The sequence below is a fragment of the Candoia aspera genome, chromosome 1 (genome assembly GCF_035149785.1).
Source record: "Candoia aspera isolate rCanAsp1 chromosome 1, rCanAsp1.hap2, whole genome shotgun sequence".
NCBI classification, from domain to species: Eukaryota; Metazoa; Chordata; class Lepidosauria; order Squamata; family Boidae; genus Candoia; species Candoia aspera.
Window position 1 is genome coordinate 329,937,877 of NC_086153.1, and position 20,935 is coordinate 329,958,811.

The window sequence follows — 20,935 nt, forward strand, 5'->3', positions numbered from 1 at the left end:
GGTCTTGGTATATAAGATGGGCTTCTTAAATTATATCATCCTATAAATTGTCTTGACAAAATAATACATACCAACCCAGAAAGAAAGCCAAATACTGATGTTGCGGTTAATGAAAAAACTGCCAGATAAGTGGTCGAAATGAAGCATTTAACCACCCAGGGTCGCTTCGTGCAGTGATGAAATTTGAAATTTAAACGAACAAAGGAATAAAATTATGTTTAGTAACATCATGTGATACACTTCCTCATTTTTAACTTTTGTATCAATGTATGAAGACACCAGTGTTGCAGTCCTCAGGGGTTGGCAGTTGTTACGCTTTTGAGATCCCTGACTTATATGCAGAGAAATCATTTTTCATTTCTCCTTTTCTACAAAAAACACCAGGCCACCCACTTCCTCCTCAGGAAGAAAAGTTTCTTAAAAGTTATTACTGCTCAGTCTTGGTCTTGGTTCAGAGGCCATGAAGCCCAGCCCTAAAGCCCCCCACAAATTAAAAAAAGAAAGAAGTTGAATTATTTTTTCCATTTTAAGAATCAAACAGGGCAGAGAGAAAAAGAGAAGTGCACACAATTTTGCATTAACACATTTCATTTTATTTTTATTTTTAATGCTGAAGTACCGTACAAAACTTTTAATTTTCTCTTTATCTTACAGTAACAAATTCTGACGCAAATACTGGAGCTTACAATGATTTAATAAACATTTGTTTCCTTTTTTAAAGTGAAGGAGCCTGGAAAGTATGGCTGGAATGATGTGAGGAAGGGGAATAAGAGAGGCGTTTGGTATTATTGCATATATCTAGAATAAGAACGCAAAAGAACATTTTTGCTGCTGGAATCCATTCACTTGAGCTTGCTCTGTTCTGCATGGGAGGATCATGCAGATCCAGGGGGGTGGGATGTGGCCATGAATGAGCCCTCCTCCTCGCTAAATGAGAAGAACAACGAGAATTTAAAAAATGACTCCCTCCTTTGCTGGAGGCCAGCAATGGTGTCAGAAAGGGGTTTTGTTAGGAAGACAAAGGATAGAGTGCTTATTGATGCAAGCTCAGACCAGAGAGCATTGCATGTGCACACATGAGACAGAAATCACAAGGGGTGTGTGTGTGTGTGTGTGAGTGAGTGAGTGAGTGATATGGGTTGTACTGATCAAATGGCTTTAGACCAGCTCCTGGAAATGGAAGCAGCCAGCACTACAGAAAGCAGGCCAGGATATTACAGGTGGAGGAAGCCTACTAGGGAGAAACACTGGCAGCTCCCTCCCTCCCCTTCCTTTTGGGCATAAATGAGTTTATGGCTTTATGCCAGCATGCATGCAGTTGAGCCACCTATCTCCAGGTTCATCCAGAAATATGGACAGGGACAGCCCTGAGCAGCAGGACTGGCTGGGATGCTGAAGTGGAGCCCTATCAGAAGGATGCTACACCTTGTCTCACCTTGCACCCAGCCACTAAGGATCTCCAGCCGAGGATCTCCAACATCCCTTGCTAGCCTCAGCATCGGCCTTCAAAGAATCCAAGAGGCAGGGTCTGCATCCTGGTTAAATAGAACCATGGGGGGAGGCTGAAGTGCGAGGGCATTTGAACTTGCTGGATTCCCCCCACTGCCCATTCGGCAGCAGGTAAAGTGCTTGGAAAGCAAGGCAGATTGAAGCAGGGGGGATATAGAGGGACATCACACAGAGCTTCCAAAGACCACTATAATGGAGTTTTCTTCTCTGCTCTCCATTTTTGCATATTTAAGAACAGAAGCAGCTGCATAGGAAGCTAAAACTGATTATTGTCACATCATCGTGTGCTGGGGAAGGAAGGGAAAGCCAACACTGGGGAGAGAGTCACTCCAAAGCAGACTGAGCTGTGACATGTGGATGCCAACACAGATGCAAGGCCAGAGGAGCTCTCAACCATCTCATCCCGTCCTTCTCAGGCAAATCCAGGAGGGAGAAAAAGGAGAAAGGGAATAATGGCCTCTCCCTGAGTTCTTAGGGATTGCCAGCCTGTCAAAGCACCTTTTTTCAAGAACAGCTTCCTGCTGAGATCGTGCCCAGGGGTGTAAGTTAAGATCCCTAGCACCAAAACAAGCCACTAGGAGAATGTGAAGAAAGGATCTAAAGAGCTTCTTCAAAATGCACCAGCAAATGTAAAAAAATGTTGGCCAGTGTATTTCCACCTTGGCAACTTTAAGATGCATGGACTTCAACTCCCAGAATTCCCCAGCCAGCATACCGGCTGAGGAATTCTGGGAGTTGAAGTCCACATGTCTTAAAGTTGTCAAGATTGAGAAACACTGGCCTAAAGGAAGGAGGGCAGGCAGGAAAACGAACTGGAAGATGAGAGCCACTGACAGAAAGCAATGGGCATAGTTAAGGGTGAACACAGGAAGGAAATCTGAAGGGCTTTTGATCCCACAGGGCAGTCAAGGAAAGGCAGGCCATTGATCAGATTCTGGAAGTGAATCTGTTGATTCTCTGGTGAGAAATGGGAAGTGGTAGGGAAGGGAATGCAAGCACTCATCTAGGCGGAGGCTGGGAGAGGACAGGATGTGCCAGCGTGACATTGAGCGAGTCATTGTGCTGCACGAGGGAGGTGTGCTTGTAGTGCAAAACCAACTCCTTCAGCGAAGCGTAGAGGTTGTAAGGTTCTGCAAAGCCGTAGCCTGTCGCCGTCTTGTAAATCACACAGTGTTTGGTGTCTCCATCCACCCTACAAGAACAAGAAACGATCATTACACGTTGCTCAAGAAAGAAAAAGAATGACATAAAGGCACTGAGTGACAACTGGGGGGGTGGCGGGGCAAAAGAGAGAAGATGGATATTATCCAAGATGCAGTATTTCCAGCAGTAATATTGAAAATGTCTTGGCAATACAGGTAGTCCTCAATTAATAACCATAACCGGGACCGGGAACTCTGTCGCTAAGTGACGGGGGCGTAAAGCGAAAAATCATGTGACCATACCAACTTACGATGGCAGTTCCAGTCATTAAGGAATCATGCACGATTATTAAGTGCAACGTCACATGACCGCGACTTGCAACTTCCTGCTGGCTTCCCCATTGACTCTACTTGTTGGAAGCTGGCAAGGAAGGTTGCAGACGGCAGTCATGTGATCCCAGGAGGCTGCAATTGTTGTAATTGCATGCTGGCTGCCAAGTGCCTGAATTGCAATCATCTGACCACGGGGACACCGCGATGGCCATAACTTCAAGGACTGGCCATAAGTCTCCTTGTTCACCCCTGTTGTAATTTCGAACGGTCACTGAATGAGTGGTTGTTAAGTGAGGACTACTTGTATTTGTTAAATATTAAAGTAAACAAAAAAGACAAATACAGCATCTAAAGAAAAAGCAGGTCATAACTGCCATTTTTGAAGAGGCATTTTGGACTGGATGCTAAGGAACAGGTAGTGCCTCTTCTAAGGTGCCTTCTAACTGGTGCTTTTTACTGTTCTTTTTATGGTTTTTATACGCATGTTTCGTTTTTATCCTTGTTTATTGTTGGAATTATTTGATTAAGATGGGTGGCCATACAGTTTTGTAAGAGGAATAAGTAAATAAATACATTAAAGATGGTGCATTCCACTGGCAATTTCTGAAAGTTGTTGCCCTGAAAAATAATGAATACTTTTAGGTGTTACAAGGAAGAGCATTTTGGAAGAGGCATCCCTTCCTGTGTGAGATAGGACACCTTTTAGAGAATATTGGCTACATCATATCAGAAAATGAAGGAAGGCTGCATCTGAGTTTCACCACAAAATAGGCACATACTAATTCAAGTCAGCTGATCAATCAATTCAGCCAACTAAAACTAAGGAAGTTTGGTTTCTAAATGAATGAAAAAATCCTTAAGACAACTCACACCACGGAGCAGGCGTAGCACCCTCGCTGGCTGCTCTCCCGAATAAGAAAGGTCCCATCGCGCTTGCCCGCCAGCATTTCTTCTGCCTGGGTGCGGTTGATCTTGTCTACGTACCATGTCCGCTCATCGTGGTGGGGCAACTCTTCTTCGTCCTCCATCATGGAGTATTGGCTGCAAGGCAGAACTAATGATGAGAACATGATAGGGAAGCCTGGCCAGTTTCCATGAAAGCAGCTCTGGGGAAGAGGACTGCCCTTCCAATTCTGCCCCTCCTCATGCCATCGCCAACAGAGAATGCCACAGCCTTCTTGCCAGAGTCCTGAACACATTGGCATAATCTTGCACCTTGATTTGTATCAAGATACCTCCTATTGCCCCCAAAACACTAGGATTTTTTTCTTCCTAGCATTTTCTTGCAGGTGCAGGGTCTGCTTTTCAGGTCAACCCAACGTTGATCTGTTGGTGGCAACAGGAATTGACTGACCGGCTTGTCGCCCAAGCCTGATGTCGTGGGCTGAGAGCACGCGACTGGCCCAAGGTCATCCAGTTGGCTTTCATGCCTAAGGTGAGGCTAGAACTCTCGGTCTCCTGGTTTTCTAGCCTGGAACCTTAACCACTAGACCAAACTGGCTCTCCCCCAAAACACCAGTTGCTACCACCTATACTCTACTTCCTAAATGATGAGATATTACTAGAGAACATCCTGCCCTCTAACAAAGTAGCAATCTCCTTCCCTAAGAGCACAACAGACATGGTGGACTTCCAAGGGCACATAAAACAGAAAGGAGATCTAGAGCACAGGCATCAATCCCAAGATCTTATGTTGAGCCCTTTGCAATTTATTGTAGGGTTGCTCAAAACCTTGGAAAGCTGGTATTACTCTAACGTGGTGGGACAATGTGACAGGCCATGGCTGATTGTAGAGTCCATGCCCTATTTGATCCTTTTATTTATTATTAATTTGTGACAATATTTTATACTCCCACATTCCAAAGAACTCATGGTGATGTCAGTAATAACCAAAACCGGAAAGAAAGAAAAAGCAATACCTAAATAATGAATTCATTAAAACCAACACATCATTTAACTATTCATTTTCACATTAAGATGTTAGGTGGTCTGACAGCTAGATCATAAATAAAGGCTCTTTTGAACAGCTTTGTTTTAATGGCTTTTCTGAAGGTTGCAGGCAATGGTGCCATTCAGATCTTCTGGTGGAAGCCTACTTCTAAATGCAGGTGCCAGCACAGCAAAACAGAAGTTTCTTGTTCCACCCATACCCCAAATCTCTCACAGGAGAGGAACCAGCAGCTTTCCAAAGGGTAAATCCTACTTCAAAGAGTAGGATCCACGATCTAGTTGAAGGAGACTGTCTTGCAGATATCCAGGGGCTAAGCCAGATTGTTGGGAAACTCCTCAAGTATCTGTGTGAATTCAAGGCCCCTGAGAAGGGCCAATCTAATGGTTTTCACTGCCCAACAGGTGTTTGAGGCAGAAATGAGCTTCAGAGGAGGCACACCAAAAGGTTAACAGCGACCTCCTCTACCAGATCACCAAGCAACTCCAACCCCCATCCCAAGGCATGGAAATTGAAATCCCCCAGCAGTAGCAGCCAGGAAGATTCCAACCCAAACCCAGCAATGAGGTCTTGTGGAAGGGATCCTGCCATGCAGCATGCAAGACGGTACCCAAGCAACAGTACAAGCTTGTCCCTGCAGTACAATGCAAATAGGCGCTCACAGCCCAGCTCCTTGAGCACAGCACCCTTGGTCACCATTAGACTGTCCCTCAAGAGGACTGCCACTCCTCTCCCCATTCCTTGGTGTTGCGGTTGATGCTGGACCCAAAACCTGAGATGGCAGAACACAAAGAGGGCATCCCTACTATCTGCACCCAGCTAGGTCTTGGTAAATGTTCCTTTTACCTGGGGATGTCAGGATTTGAACTGCTGCAAACAAAATAAGCCCTCTGTTATTAAACTGGGTTGGGTTTCAATCTGGAACTTTCTGAATGCAAAACAGTTCCCTGTCCACAGGCTTTGAGATGATGAGCCCTCTCGAAGTGGAATAAGAATGAAGCCACTTACTCCTCAGTTTCACTCTTGATGCCAAGCCATTCATTGATCTTCTTCTGGCGAGTCCCCTTCTGGGTCAACCATCTGGAGGTGCAAAAAAAGGAAAGAAAACTGCTCACTCTTAAACACCATTTAAGGGACACAGACAAAGCTGTTCTTCCAGGCTGCAGCCAAACCTAGTAAATTAGAATGAAAATGTTGACCACATCAAGAAGGCATTAGTGCGTAATTATAAAAAGGTAATTATTTGTATTATCCAAGTGGATTGGAAAAATTCTAACTGTTAAAAGAACTGTTTTTAATTATTACTTTTGTTGTAATCTTAGCTGTCACTAGATCATGTTAATCTGATGTTCTGTAAGCTAACCTGGAAAACAACCTTTTATGGACAGGCCATGCATCCTTCAAATAAATGAAGCACACATTGGTCAGTTTTCATCAGCACCTTTCTCGAGCTTTTAACTATTACACACAGCAGTAATCAAGTTGAAAGCCTCACAAGTCTAGGCTTGCTTAACACTGAATTATGACAGCACTTGCATTTTACAGAGAGGCCACTGGGGGGCAGGATTATGCTATCAGAACGGCAGCTGGAAATTACGGAAGTCCAACCCATTTGGAAAGCCACAGGTTGCGGAAGGCAGATTTTAAAACACACGCATGCTTGTATTTCTAGGATGGGCATGAAGAGCACATACACTAGGTACTGGTCACGGAGTTTGCGCAGCTGCAACAAGTCAGGTTTAAGACTGTTCATGCGCTTGTCGATCTCCCGGTTCTCAGAGGCCTGCTGCTTGAGGTCCTGCTCCAGCTTCATCTTGCTGTCGTGAATTTCGGTAATGCGAGACTTCAGCTTTTCTGAATTCATCAGGATCCTGGGAAAAAACATAGGGACAGGCTGTTGAGACAAGCAAGAAAGGCTCAGAAGTTGCCTTAACAGCTCTGCTAGGGTGGGAATGCAGGAAAAAGGAGAAACTCCCCCACAAGGTGAGATACAATCACATTGCCTTCTTGACAACAGGACAGAAGTGGTTTGTCACTGCCTTTTTCTGGATTATTTTTATTTTCCAGTCTAACCTACAATCCTGGGTTTCCTGGTGCTTTCCCATCCAAATACCAGGTCTAATCTTGCTGAGATGTTTCCAAAACAGCCACATTCGGTTAGCTGCTGTAAGAGGACTGAAGAAGCAGGATAGAAATTTAGCAAAGCAGCAGACAAGTGAATGTGGGTGGCGCTGAAACCTGTAAGGTGCAGATGACCTTATTGACCACTGCCTAGCCCACAGGTGCAAGACTTGAGACTTGTGGGTCACCTGGGCCCCACATTAAAAGCATTTGGAAAGGCCACAGAGCACCAAGAATTGCCAGCAAATTCTAAGTTTTAATTTGACAGCTGCGGAAAATCAAACACACAGGGATTAACCATATTAGCTGTACTTTGTTCATTTTAATTAACTGGATTTTTGTCTGGACCCCACCCACTTCTTTGTTTGTGGAGTTCAGCCCATTGGGCTAGGAAAAAAAAAGATGAGCGTGCCTATCTAGCCCTATTTTGAAAGGGTCTCACCGCTGCAACTCCTTCTCGTTCCCTTCCCGCCGGAAGCGCTCCACGTAGTCCCGGCTGCATTTCTCCTGTGTCTGGCACTGCTCTTCAAAGATCTTGATGGTTTCATTGAAGGCCTCGATGGCCGTCCGTTTCATTTGCAATTCCTGGGCAGGAAGGAGAAGAACAGTGATGAAGTTGAGAGGAAGCACTGTGTTTGCACTGGAGAGGGAACAGGCGGACCCACAATAAATAGGCAACCGGAGTGCGCTCGGGCAGGCTTTAGGTACCTGCGAGGTGCGTGTGTATTCTTCGTAGAGGAGGTCGTACTCGCGGCTCTTGTCCTGGTACTGCTGGTGATAGACTTTCAGCTGCTCCCCAACAGCCTCCACGCTGTCCTCCTTCACCACCTGGTCCTGCCAAAACAGAACAAGGATGAAGGGAATGACCATTACCATCCCTGGAAATGACATGGGAGAAGTTCATCAGGGAGCTTCCTGCCCCAGAGCAAGATGCTCCAAAATACCTTGCCAAGTTTCTCTTTAAAGAAAGAAGGCCCCCTTAAGGCAGCTAGCTTAATTGCTCTGGGAAAAGCACCGCTGGCAACTTGCTGTAATTTCACCTTCCTGGGTTTTAAGATTCTTGGCTCCTCTTTAGTTTGGGGAAAGCCACTTTTCCCTTCTTTGTTCCAGCAGTGAATTGCTCGCATATTCCTCCCTTTCTCATGTTCTTTTCAGAAAATTAATGAGGCCGGCAGACCAGTTATTCAACGGGGAATTAGCGTCTGATCACCCAAGACAGCCTTTTCAAATCTGCTGCCCTCCAAATTTAGGAATAATGGAAACAGTGGCACATCATACCTCCAGGTTGCCAGGGTAGCGAGCATCTAAGACTGCCACGGTTAATTGCTACTGAGTGCCACTCCCTGATATATTAATCTAAATCCATTTTTTACATTTAACAGCTCTAGCAGATCTGGGAGCTAGCTCAGCATTCTCTTTCCAAAGGGAGAAGGCAGTGGGGGCAGTAAAGAAACAGCACAGGGAAGGACACAAACCTAGGAAACATCTCTTCTCCCTCCATATTGCTTCTTCTGCACAATTAACATACGAAGACAGACTGCTGCTAGATATGGAGGCTTTGTTTAGCTACCTCAACTTGTGATCAGAGATAAATTGCCCTTCTCCCCTATGAATCTGCCTAACCTTTGGATCGTAAATCCAGCCCAGAGTCCCATTTGAACCACAGGCCACCTGTGTGCTCCAATGGGGCACACACCAAGCAGAAGATGAAGATACAGGTAGTCCTCGACTTACAACCACAATTGGGACTGGAACCTCCACTGCTAAGTGAGGCAGTTGTAAAGTGAGTTGTGCCCGATTTTACGACCCTTTTTGTGGTGGCCATTAAGCAAATCACTGCAGTCATTAAGCAAATCACCACAGTCAATAAGCAAATCCAGTTTCCCCCATTGACTTTGCTTGTCGGAAGCTGGCTGGAAAAGTTGCAAATGGTGATCGCGTGACCCTGGGAAGCTGCAACTGTTGTAAGTGTGAGGATCGGTCACAAGTCACTTTTCCCAGTGACGTCGTAACTTCAAACAGTAACTAAACAAATGGTCGTAAGTCAAGGACTACCTGTAGTTATCGTCCCCTTCAGTCCTTGAAATCCAGAGTCAGACTGCCTCTTAAGGAAGATGTTTCATGTAGCAACCCAACCCTGATCAGCATCTCTACCCACTTCAGGTCAGTCAAGTCCCTTCCACTCAGGAAGTGCTGAGGTCATCCAGCATCCCATTTCTGATGGAGGCCGGCTCCGTTGGTGCACAATGGGTGACGGCCACATCTCACCTGCTGGTACTTGGAGATTGGGTACAGCAACCGAGTGTCCAGCTTGGCATTGTACTGGGCCAGGGACTCATGCCGGTAGTGGTTGATGAGCTCCACCACAGAGCCGAAGGTCAGTGGCTCTGAGAAGCCATATTTGCCCTCCCGGTGGAAAATTTTGATCAATTTGTTGTTTCCCCCTTTCCTGTAAAGAGAGAAAGGATGTGACACTCAGCCCATCGAAGCCTGGAAGCCACACTCCACCCCACAGCCCCTTCTCCCCCAGCATGCATCCTGGCCCTCGTCCCCTTTCAAGCAGCTCTCCATCAATGTTAAACTGGGGCTCACCGGAGGGTCAGTGTATATTCACCCTGGATCTTGCTAGAAGCGTCCCTCACCAGGAAGGTACCATCAGGAGTGTCTCGGAGTTTTTCATTCACTTCCTCCCTGAAAAAGTGGCGGGAAGATTTGGATCATTTCAATACCGTCTCCACACACGCAAACATATACGGACATGGTGGCAACGTTGTCGAGAGGGGTGCCTGTAAGCTCCAGGCCTCTTCTAGAAAGCTGACCTCTCAACCAGAGTTATTTGCTTAACATGGGTGGCCATATACATTGGTTAAATGTTTGTCTGTTTATACAATTTAAAGGCCACCCAACTCCAAATGATTCTGCATGACTCACACTTTAAAAAGCAAGAAACAAGCCAACAACCAACCAACCAGCCCTTTTGTACCCTCTCTACCCTGTCAGTGTGCTCAATTTTTTCCCCTGATACCCTATCTGTGAGAAGGGAAGGGAAGGAGATGGGTGCAGGGGACTAGCCATGGGCCAAGAGAAATGGAGAGTGACATGGCCCTCTTTTGAAGGTGCCAAGAATTGTGGGAAAGGCCCACATAGGGTTGGGAGAGAGGGAAGGAAAGTTCAAATTCCCTCCCTACACAGGGGAGGAAAATGGAGGTATTGTGTCTCAGGAGGAATACAAAGAATAAGCCTCAAAAGAAATTGTGTGTGTGTGTGTGTTTGCATGCACACATGCAGGGAAGCCACCATTTAGTTGCTGCTTGATGCCCCACCTCCCTAACTTTCTCCTCTAAAAGAGCCACACACACCCTCTGATTTTATTTTATCCTCACAACAACCCCACAAGGTAGGCTGGGTGGAGAGATGGTGTGGAGGGTGGAGAGACAGCTCAAGGTCCCTCAACAAGCTTTGTAGTACATTGAGAACTTGACCCAGGTTTTGCAATACTGTTCTTCAAATGCTTTCGAGGGATGAGATCCTCTCTACCCAATTCTTCTACAGCCCCAAAGAAATGGCAGGCAAGACAGAGAACCAGGCACCTTAGTTGCCAGGGAGGGCCTGACTTTCGAGATCCACAAGGAGGCATTACCTTCTGCAAGGCTCCAAATCTACCCCTTTAAACAGTTTCCTTTAAAAAAAAAAACCTGGAGGTGCCCCTTTGGTAGAAGAGAGACTGGCAAACTCATTTACAATTGAATTAACTACTGAACTGTTTATCAAAAGAGCAACAAAAGTCCTAACAAACTCCCAGAGGGTCCCACTCTGAGCCATCTGTTCCTTCCACCCAGACCCCAGGCTGGATTCGAGCTCCCTTGGGTCCCCTTTACCTGGAGATGTCTCCCCAGTACCACTCTGCATCCTGCAGGGTCGTGCCGTTCCCGTTGGCCAGGGAGGCTGCTGCAGGCTTCGGTTTGGGTGGCTTCGGAGGCAGAGCTGGAAAAGAGAGGGCCTGGTTGGCTGAAAGGGAGCCGCTGTTCAACCCTGCCCCGGAGGACCACCATGCTCTATTTGAAAAGGAGCATGGGGACCCAACGGTATCTGAGCAGTGAAGTCCCCCCACTATTCCCCATGCCCATCGCAAAAGAGAAAGCTCTCTCTGGTATATGCAGGGGGGCCAACCTCCTTGAAGGGGATTGATGAACTAGGGGCCTGGGCAGTCATCTTTTCGCCCCCCACTTCTAGCCTTCCTCAACCTGCTGCTCTCCAGATGTGTTGACCTTCATCTTCCTAGCCAGCAGGGCTGTTCAGTACACCTGGAGGAATGGCTGGGGAAGGCTGCTGCTCTGTTCCAACTACCTCCTCCTTGGACAAGCACCCCTGCTCACCATTCCTTCTCCTGCATTATACTCAAGGACTCAAGGGTTCCCTACCTGGAGGGGGAAGGTCTGGCTCAGTGTCCTTGGTCTGCAGAAGGGTCTCCAGGAAGAGAGTGGGAAAATCAGGTATTGTCTCAGAGCTGCGGGAGGAACAGGGCAAATGTTATGCATCAGGATAGCAGCTTAGTGCCTCAGCCACTGAAAGGAATTCGGGGCACGAGCTCCTCCCCCTGGGAAAATCATTTCTGAACACAAAGGCTATTCCTGTTCATGCCAGAAGCTGCCATCTGTCTGCTCCACCCCTACCCCATGCAAACCCCTTTCTGTCTGGTTGTTGGATCCAAACTCACAGATGCAACACGGCAGCCTCCTTTCTCGTAGAATTGGAAGGGACCACAAGGATCATCTAGTTCCACCCTTGGCAATGTGCCCAAAGCCAATTAAACCATGCCCAGGAGCAGGGCTGCCCAGCCTCTTCTTAAAAGCTTCCAGTGAGGGAGAACCCACAACCTCCCTCGGGAGTCTGTTCCACTGTTGTAGGGATCTTGCTTGCTTCCTTCTAATCTCAAAAACCTCCCACATCCCATCCTCTCTCTGGCTCCGTTTTAAACAAGGATTGGCCACATCTGGCCCGACAACATTCCAGATGTATTTTCAAACCCCCTGCTGAACTTTCAAGAGTGCTTATAAAGAGAAGCATCCCTCCCCCGAGGTGGTGGGGGATTGGGGACTGCCCACCTGGCAGCTGGAGGCGGCTGAAGAAGCAGGACCCCAAAGATCTCACTCAGGGTCCGAGGTGACAATCCATTGCTTTCGGCTTGTTCGGTGGCCTTGGAAAAGTGCCGCAGCAGGAACTGGAAGGTGAGGAGGTGCGGCAGAGGCATGGCCGGGGGCTCCAGCACTGAAAGCAGCTGCTTTTGGCAAAGCTCTGGTTGGGCAACATCTACGGAGGAGCAGGGGTCAGTTTCCAAAAGGAGAACACAGGGAAGCTTGAGAATCTGTGAATCTCTGCACCAAAATGCTGGGCATACTGAAACATGCCTACGGCTGCTAGGAAGACTCAGGAAACTGGCACTCCTTACATACCTAGAACCCCACCAAGCGTTCAAATTAAATCCTGGGAGAAGAAGCCATGGAGGGAGTCCAGAAGGTAACAGGGCAAATTACTGTAGCGTGTTTGAGAAAACAGAGGCTGAAGCAAAGGCAGAGAATCAGGATATGACGTTGGTCCTGCTGACTGACCAGCTCTTTGGCTTCTCCTGTCTCTGAGATGTTTCTATTATGTAACTTTGAGAACTGGTGCCTGGGTTGCTTGCTTTCTTCTTCCCTTCTCATCCATTTTTCTTTTATGCTGTGTCTTTTACACTGTAAGCCTGCATGCCGGGACGAATATCTTTCTTACTGATTTTACATAAGCTGTCCTAGGAGCCTTTTCTGAGACAATGCTGGGCAAAAACGATTTAAGTAAGCGTTTATTTTTTTAAAAGGATCCCTTCTACCAATCCCACGCTTCCTGATCTTTGTCCCAGCTTGCAGCTATTTGTGCCTCTCTCCTCCCAAACTTCCACCCTGAAGCTCCCCTTTCCCTAAAAAGCTCTTCTCACCTTGGAGCACTTGTAGGATTTCACCCTGCACGCAAGGAGGCACCACCGGGGTTGGCAGATCTTGCAGATATCCCTTGAGAGCCTCGCCAAGGGAATGCACATCCAAGACCTCCAAATCACCAGTCACAGCCCAGTCTGCAGGGACAGAAACAGTGAGGGAGAAAAGGAATTTGAGCCAGGAAGTGACTCAAAGCTGACCCTGGTTCATTCTGACCCAGATCCCTCTCCCAGCTTGCAGCACGGACTCTCCAGATTACTTTGACGACAGGAAATGCAGGCAGGACTCTAGCAAGTGCTCTGCCATCACTTTCTGGCACCTTGACTGTAGAGGTCTTAAATATGGCATGTTGGACTACCCTGGCTCATCACTTCATCCAGTCTTGCCAACAGCAGACACTGCTCAGAGACATTTTTTATGACTTTCTTAGGCTTTTTGACTTTCAAATGTCCTTAAAGTTCTTTTTAATACAAGCTCTTCCCAGGTTACACAAACTAACTTGCCTGAGCTCAAGTCAATGGAAGGAATTCAAAAAGTGGCAGCTGACAATTCACAGATGGACCAACATGGCTACTGGTGGTTTTGGCATCCACAAACGTGGCAGCCAATCTAGGCAAAAGTTGACTTACACAAGGGATCCAGGAACAAAGCACCATCAAGCATCAGCTAGTTTAAAAAATGAACCAAAGGTTAGAAAATAAAAATGGGGGTGGGAATGTGTCCCAACAGCCTAGGACCATCATTTCCTGACAAAGGTAAGCTAAGATGACGAGGAACTTTGTAGGGATTGTAGGGATGGTGACAGAAAGCAAGCTTATCTATTTTTCTTCTGGTTAGTGGTTGTTTGGTGACTGATTATCCCTACCATGACAGCCATGTTGTGGTTGCAACCCACTCCACCATAATATGCTCCCCCAATTCTAAATGTGTCCATTGACCTAAACATTGGAGAGTCCCCTAGTTTATTTTCTCTTCCTTTGCATACAGAAAATCCAACCCATGAATTTCTAAGTAGAGTAAGATCTTAAACAAGAGTGGCTTTCTGCCAGTCAAAATAGTCCATTTAGGGTGAGGGGGCCAATCTGGCAATGTCCTGAGATCTTCCGTCTGCCAAACATATGCCACACCAACCAACAGAAAAATATCCAGAACACTCTGCAGACGGGTGGCATAACCATCCAGCCTCTCTCTGCTTTTGAATTTGGAGAGTGAGAGTTAAACTAAATGGGCTCACAAGGTCACAGGATGCCTTCCAGCCTTCTGGACCAAAAGAAGCGCCCTGGCCCTCTCTACCTGCGCACCCCTTTGCTTCTCCTCTCCCTGCCTGGGACAGCTGCTGAGAAGCTCTGAACGCAGATGCCGTGGCTGCTGCTGCAGCCTCTAATCTCTTCCATCTGATCAGCCTCGCTTGCTCCCCGCAGAACTGGTTCTTACCGGTTCTCAGTGCTTGCCTTAGTTCGGAGCCAGATGTTCTGTAGAGCATCTTGCTGTCCAACCCTGTGAAAGCAACACACAGCAGATTGGATTAGCTCCACAAAGGAGATTTTTTTCTTCCTGGGGGCAGGGAGCTAGGGACGCTGCACTTTGGGGCCTGAGAAATAGAAATTAAGGAGTAGGGCAAGCATTTAGGGAAAATAACATTTTTTTTCCTGTTTGCCCACCCGTGCATCTTCATATTTATGTTTCATTATCCCATCTTTCCTTCAAGCGCTCAAGGCACCGATTCCATTCCCACCCCAACAACCCTGTAAGAGTAGGCAGAAAGGGAGTGATTGAGCCAAAGTCACCCAATGAGCTTCCACAGCTCAAGGCAGTTTTGAATCTGGTCTCCCCAATCCTCCAATCAATATTTTATTATTCAAATTTTGTTACCACCCATCTCCCCCAAAAGAGGGACTCTGGGCAGTTATTCATGGAGGTCTATCTACTTTGGCCACGGAAAGGAAACCTTGGTAGCGCCAGCATCCCAGAGGATAAGCCCTTCCAAAGAGGGAGGGAAGATGGCTTTTCCATGCACCCTCCCTCTTAAGAGAATTAACAACAGGAAGTGCCCTGCCAACGTATTCCTCTGTTCAACTCCACTCCCGCCTGCCGATCCTGCCTGTGCACCCAACACGCTAGCTGTTAACCAGGGTTTTGAGAAGATGGGCTATGTCATCCCTTTGTTTACTGATTTTGGCTGCAAGCCCCTTTTGAACAAGCAGCCCCATGGTCCAGCGCACAGTTTTTCAACCTTGGCCGCTTTAAGATGTGTGGACCAACTCCCGGAATTCCCCAGCCAGCCATGCTGGCTGGGGAATTCTGTGAATTGAAGTCCACACATCTTGAAGTGGCCAAGGTTGAAAACACTGGTCTAGCGGGTCTCCAAGCCACCAGCTCTAGAGTATGATTCCCCCCACCGAGCCTTTGCTACCTAGAAAACAAGGACTAATACACAAGTTTGATATTTTTTTAAAAAATGGCTACAATAGGGCTATTTATACTCCATTTGATATTACCAAGCCATTCATCTGTTTGCTTGCTTTTACTTGTTATATTTATATCTTGCCTTTTTGTTCAGGAATTCAAGCAGGCATACATAGTGGTCTGCTCCCCCCTCCATTTTTTCCCCTACAACAACCCTGTGAGGTAAGTTGGACTGAGAGAGTGGCCTAAAGTTACCTCATGAGCTTCTGTGGTTGAAGGTGGGCAAAAATCTAGATCTCCCTGATGCCAGTCCAACCCCTTAACCAAGAGGTCACACCGATTCCTTACTCTCCATTGTGTAACACAGACCCCATATGAAGCACTATCCCCAGGTGGTCTTCCATCCAGACTGTCTTAACTTCAGTCAAGAAGCTTCAGGAGGACCCCTCAATGCCATTCTCCTATACCAGCATCTCCTATCTAGCTTGCAACCTCTGCCTCTGGACAAAATCTGAAGACTCCTCATGCCACCTGACTCTCTCCTTGGCTCACCTTTCTTCTCAATTGCATCCACCAGCCTACACAGCAGAGGTGGGGCAACTTCCGGTGGGGCAAACTGCTCGGAAAGTTCTGGAAGTGTCACCCCTGGAACATGGGGAGAGAGACAGATCAGCAAAAGGCCTGAGATATTTGGGGAAAGAGAAAAGTGGATCTCAAAATGGAAGAACTTAGCAGCACAACCCTTTTCCCCCCACGGCACAGAGAAGGGAACGGGGGCCCTATAATACACAAAGCAGTTGCTCTGCACTCAAAGTTAGGGAGCAATAACAGGAGGCCACAGTTCTTGCCAATTAAGTTTCTAGATGGGTTGCCTTGATTGGCTTACACAAAATTCCTAAAGCCAAAATTTTGATAAAAAAGAAGAAGCTACTACATTACTGACTTTGAGGGTTAGAGTCGTTCTGGAGTCAGGCAGCACCAAAATCCAGTTAAACAAACTTAATAACACTTTCAACAACAACATGAAACTCTCTCCCACAGATTTTTTTTTTTTTAGTTTCTCCTTGGTTTTAAGTAAGCAATGTATTCATGAGAATCATTTTTGGGGATGATCTGTACCTGATTAGAAATTGTATTTGACAACTGCATACATATTAAAGTACAGCTTCGGTACATTTTGACTATCTCACCAGTTGTACCGCGCAAATTATGTTAGCAACATCAAATATTTTTAAAAGAGAAAAGTGGATATGTTTGTTTATAATGGTTGTTTATACTTGTTTTTAACTGTTGGTTTTATTGTACGCCGCCCAGAGTCGTGTTTGTGAGATGGGCGGCTATATAAATTTGATAGATAAACAAATAAATAATAAAAGTGTCCATTGATGACCTATTATTATTAATACAGCTACTGCAGCATCACAATGAAGAGAATGAACTATAAACCAAAAACACCAACAACCCAAAACCTGTTTGGGGGCCCAATGGCTGAGTTCATACAACATATGACATTGGGTTAAAATGGGGTGGTAGTTGATTCAGCATGATATGTGACATCCACTGATTGTCTTAATGTGCTGTGTGACAAGACCATCATGATAAGCAAAACAGATAACCTGGGGGAGTTATGTGACCCCAAACAACTGTGGGATGCTGCTACCCCAAATTTAGGGTACAAGTGCATTGTGTAGGTTCCCTTGACGTAAAGTCCAGTCGTGTCCAACTCTAGGGGGCGGTGCTCATCTCCGTTTCTAAGCCGTTAGAGCCAGCGTTGTCCGTAGACCCGTCCGTGGTCATGTGGCCGGCATGACGACACGGAACGCCGTTACCTTCCCGCCGAAGCGGTACCCATTGATCTACTCATATTTGCATGTTTTCGAACTGCTAGGTGGGCAGGAGCTGGGACTAGCAACGGGAGCTCACCCCGTCACGCAGATTCGAACCGCCGACCTTCCGATCGGCAAGCTCAGCAGTGCAGCGGTTTAACCCGCAGCGCCACCGCGTCCCGTGCATTGTGTAAACCTAGCCAATTTGTGGCTATGGGGTTAGGATCTTTCTGACTGCAGTTTGGGGTAATAACACTAGCATATTTTGAATGATTGTTGCAAGAAATATCAAGTGGCATAGCTGAAGGGTTCTAAGGATTCAAAAGGGGTATATACATTTTTAATGTGCTCAAGTTAAAAAAAAAAGGCTGGATGATTAAGATGACAAGGTGGCACCCAGCTTTCCCAGATGGAAACACCAGATGCTGCAGGCCAAGTTTTTTAAATAGCTGTAATCTCCGAGTACCACAAAAGTGGCAGGAAGCTCCCACAATGATTTGCCAATTCTCCTGATTTTATTTAAATAAGGCCTGGTCTTCCCAGACTCTACTGGGCACCTGGTAGTCAGCTGGATTCCCTTGTAAAACAGCTGCCATTTCCTTCTGGTCAGGAGCGCACTCTGCAGCCGCTGCGGGCTGTACTTTGCACCCTGCAGGAAAAGAGGTTTTAAACCCATTCCTACCTCTTTCAATCTGTCAGTCATCCTGCTCCAAAAATGCCAGAAACACTCCTGGATTGCTTCCTTGCAAGCTGGCCCTAGGCCAGCGCTGGCCCCCAAGCCCCATAGCTACAAATCCTCTGGCTCAGCCAGAGAATGTCAGGTCAGCACATTCCTGCTTGTGAAACAGTGTGTGCATGCACGTTTATCCGTGGCTGTACGTGTGTGTGTGTGTGTGTGTGTGTGTGTAAAGAACAGAAAAAAATGCATACACCAAGCTGCCCACTTCCCCCTCCAGCATTGGGCCCCCCTCCTTCAATGAAAATTAGCTGATAAAAAGGACACAGGAAGGAAACCTGATTTTGGTGGTTTGTAAAGAATTCTGTTCTCAGGTACCTTGATAAGATTTTTTTTTTTAAAAGAGAAGTTGGGAGAAAAGTGGGCCAAGAGAAATTTTGCTTCTGTTGCTGCTATTGTTATTGTTATTATTCATTTCTTTTTCTCCAGCAAGCACTCAAACCATTTCCCACCCGCCATTGCCCAAAGATGGATGTAAAAAGTTTTTCAAATTATTTTTAATCTCCCAAATGTGGGGATTCCAAACCACATTTGGGAGGTTACAACCACAAACTCAAAAATCTCTCATCTGCCCTGCTAAGGAGAAGCAGCAAAACTTCTTCCTGGAAATAGACCCCTTAATTGCCAGCACTGCACCAAGATTATTGTATTTTCTCGCAATCTGCCCAGCCTTTTGGGGGCCAGCCAAGAAGTTACAAAAGTCATCATTACAGGGCACGGATGGGGTTCAGAGGGTGCTCAGCCTGTAATTGACCAAGGATTATATTAATAGTAGGTCAGAAGGCACGCAAATTAAAAAAGGAAAGCTGAGTCATTCATTCATTCTGAAAAGCAGCAAGCGCCACGAAGGTTTTACAGTATCAGGAAGGTGTCATCATCTGCTAAAGATGTGGATTTTCAGGTAATGGGAGAGGAGGAAAACATTTACTGACAGAGAAAATCTGACAGCTGTTTAACAAAAACTTCTCTTTAGTTAGGATTTAGACCAGCCTTCTCTAACCAGACATCCTCAATTCTGTCAGGGACCGTACTTTTTAGCAACATGGTCAAAAAAGTCAAGATGGCGGCTGAAATGGTGCAATCAGAGCTCTGCTTGCTTTTTATGTGCATTGCAGCCTCCATCTTCACTTTTTGGCCACACCCCAGCTTAGCCAGCTGGGTAATCCAGCCCTCACCTTTTTGGAAAGTGCCAAATTGGGCTGGCTATATCGGTCAACTGAGGTGCGTACGTCCATGCTTCTGGCATTATTTATAAGCATTTTTACAAAAATAAATCCATTCTTCTTTTTAACATTTGCAGCTCCCAGTTGGAGCACCTGGTCAGTCCATTAAAAAAACACATAAATAGGTTTTACAATTTAACACTACGACAACACATCCAGCAGGACTTCCTCTTCTGCACTGGTTAAAAGCTGGGAAGCCTAATGAGAAAAATTGACTCCCTTGGCCAGCTTATGGCTTCTTTTCAGAAATGCCTCTCTGAATGTTGATGTGTTGTTGCTGCACATGACCCCAGGGCCCATGATCTGAGGCCAAACTGCTTCCTGGCTTTGAGTCAAGCCAAGGCACCCACACATCATCTCCCTGCAGGTGCCCCCTATTATGGGCAGGGCATCTCAAGCGTCAGGGCTGTTCCTGCTAAGGAGACCAAGAACAGCTGGGCCTACCTACTCTCCCTGTGGAGGCAGATGGCAACAGGAACCAAGAAACTGGTTGGTGCAGAGCAATGAACGATGGTGCGTTCTTGCTGCTGATAACCTTCCCTGGACTGGACATATCTGGAACAGCATTTTCTAAAAGCCTGACCCAAAGCCGCACCGATTCTCTTTCTCCCTCCCTCTTGCAAGCCCTTGGTCTCACTTCGCACCCTGACGGCACTCACCTTGTTCCTCTGGAGTGTGGGCTGCCCCTGTTCCAGGAGTGGCGGGCAGGGGCCTGGTGACCCTGGGACGATGGGATGGCAGGGAGATTTTCACTGGCCCCACATACTCCACATAGGTGCCTGGGAAATCACCCTTTTGTTTGGTGCGCTCGTTGACCCCCAGAATCCAGCCAATCTGGTTTGGCATCTGCTCATCTCCATCCTTAAAGCCCAGTGCCTGCAAGGCCCCCTTGCTCACCACCAAGGTGTCCCCGGGTAACAGATCGATGTCCTCGTTGCGTTCCTTGCGGTACGGGTAGAGGGCCCGATACTGGAAGCCCTCGGTGCTCCCCATGGTCCCCTGGAAAAGGCCAAGCCAATGAACCAGCAAGGGAAAAAGCGAGAGAGAGGGGTGGGATAGGGTGGCTGTCCCACTACCCTCTCAAGAGCTCTGCATGAAGGTGAAACAACCGCTCTCCTGGGTCCACGGGCATGAACAGCTGGGGCCTAAGTACAGCCCCGTTCCCGTAACTTGAAGCCACGATTCAACCAGATGATGAAGCAAAGGGAGAACGTGACAAGCATAATCCAGCACTTGCAGGTGGGCTGGGGAGGAGAGGAAGGCGGCTGCTCAGGATCTCAAAGGTCTTGCGCAGGACGTTGTGGTGTGCAGGACTCTGGAAAAGGAGGAGGAAGAGAGACTGTCACTCAGGCAGGTTCAACAACATGCTTCCTTAACAATAACACTAATGCTTATATCTGACTTTACGAGGTATTCCAAGCAGCTTGCAGAAACAGAGCTCAGCACTACAGCAAAACCAAGAGAGAGAAATACCAAGAACAGGGCAAACAGCAGGAAAAAAACACAATCAAGACAGCAGAAAGGAAGCAATGGGGGGAGGGGTTGTCCCAATAAAACACAGATCTAGAAGTTCCTAAAAATACAGTTGTGCAAAACTGGAGGGGCAGAGGGGTCCAAGTACAGCTGCCTGATGAACCAGAAACTGCTCTCCAGGTAAATTAAACAGCCAGGAAAACCTCCAGAGAAAGACCTCAATGGGAAACACTGTTCTTAGGTAAGCAT

General features: G+C 46.9%; 1 protein-coding gene across 1 annotated transcript; it reads right to left on the minus strand.

The window, feature by feature from the left end:
* Nucleotides 1-571: 571 nt before the first annotated feature.
* PIK3R2 (phosphoinositide-3-kinase regulatory subunit 2) lies at nt 572-20,524 on the minus strand. The gene is made up of 15 exons (XM_063290644.1): nt 19,873-20,524; nt 15,981-16,073; nt 14,457-14,519; nt 13,025-13,159; nt 12,159-12,363; nt 11,475-11,560; nt 10,932-11,037; nt 9,646-9,744; nt 9,322-9,502; nt 7,762-7,887; nt 7,496-7,638; nt 6,627-6,803; nt 5,941-6,012; nt 3,855-4,025; nt 572-2,701 (listed from the first exon to the last, which is right to left on the minus strand). The coding sequence occupies exons 1-15, from the start codon at nt 20,204-20,206 to the stop codon at nt 2,509-2,511; spliced, it is 2,184 nt and encodes a 727-aa protein (XP_063146714.1). The 5' UTR covers nt 20,207-20,524; the 3' UTR covers nt 572-2,508.
* Between the last annotated feature and the right edge of the window lie 411 nt (nt 20,525-20,935).

Excerpts from the sequence above, each read along its gene's own strand:
- PIK3R2 (XM_063290644.1), bottom strand. The coding sequence starts at position 20,206 with ATGGGGAGCACCGAGGGCTTCCAGTATCGGGCCCTCTACCCGTACCGC. Across the intron at positions 9,745-10,931 it reads TACTGGGGAGACATCTCCAG|GGAGGAAGTGAATGAAAAAC; the intron begins GTAAAGGGGACC and ends CCACTTTTTCAG. Across the intron at positions 7,888-9,321 it reads CAATCTCCAAGTACCAGCAG|GACCAGGTGGTGAAGGAGGA; the intron begins GTGAGATGTGGC and ends CTGTTTTGGCAG.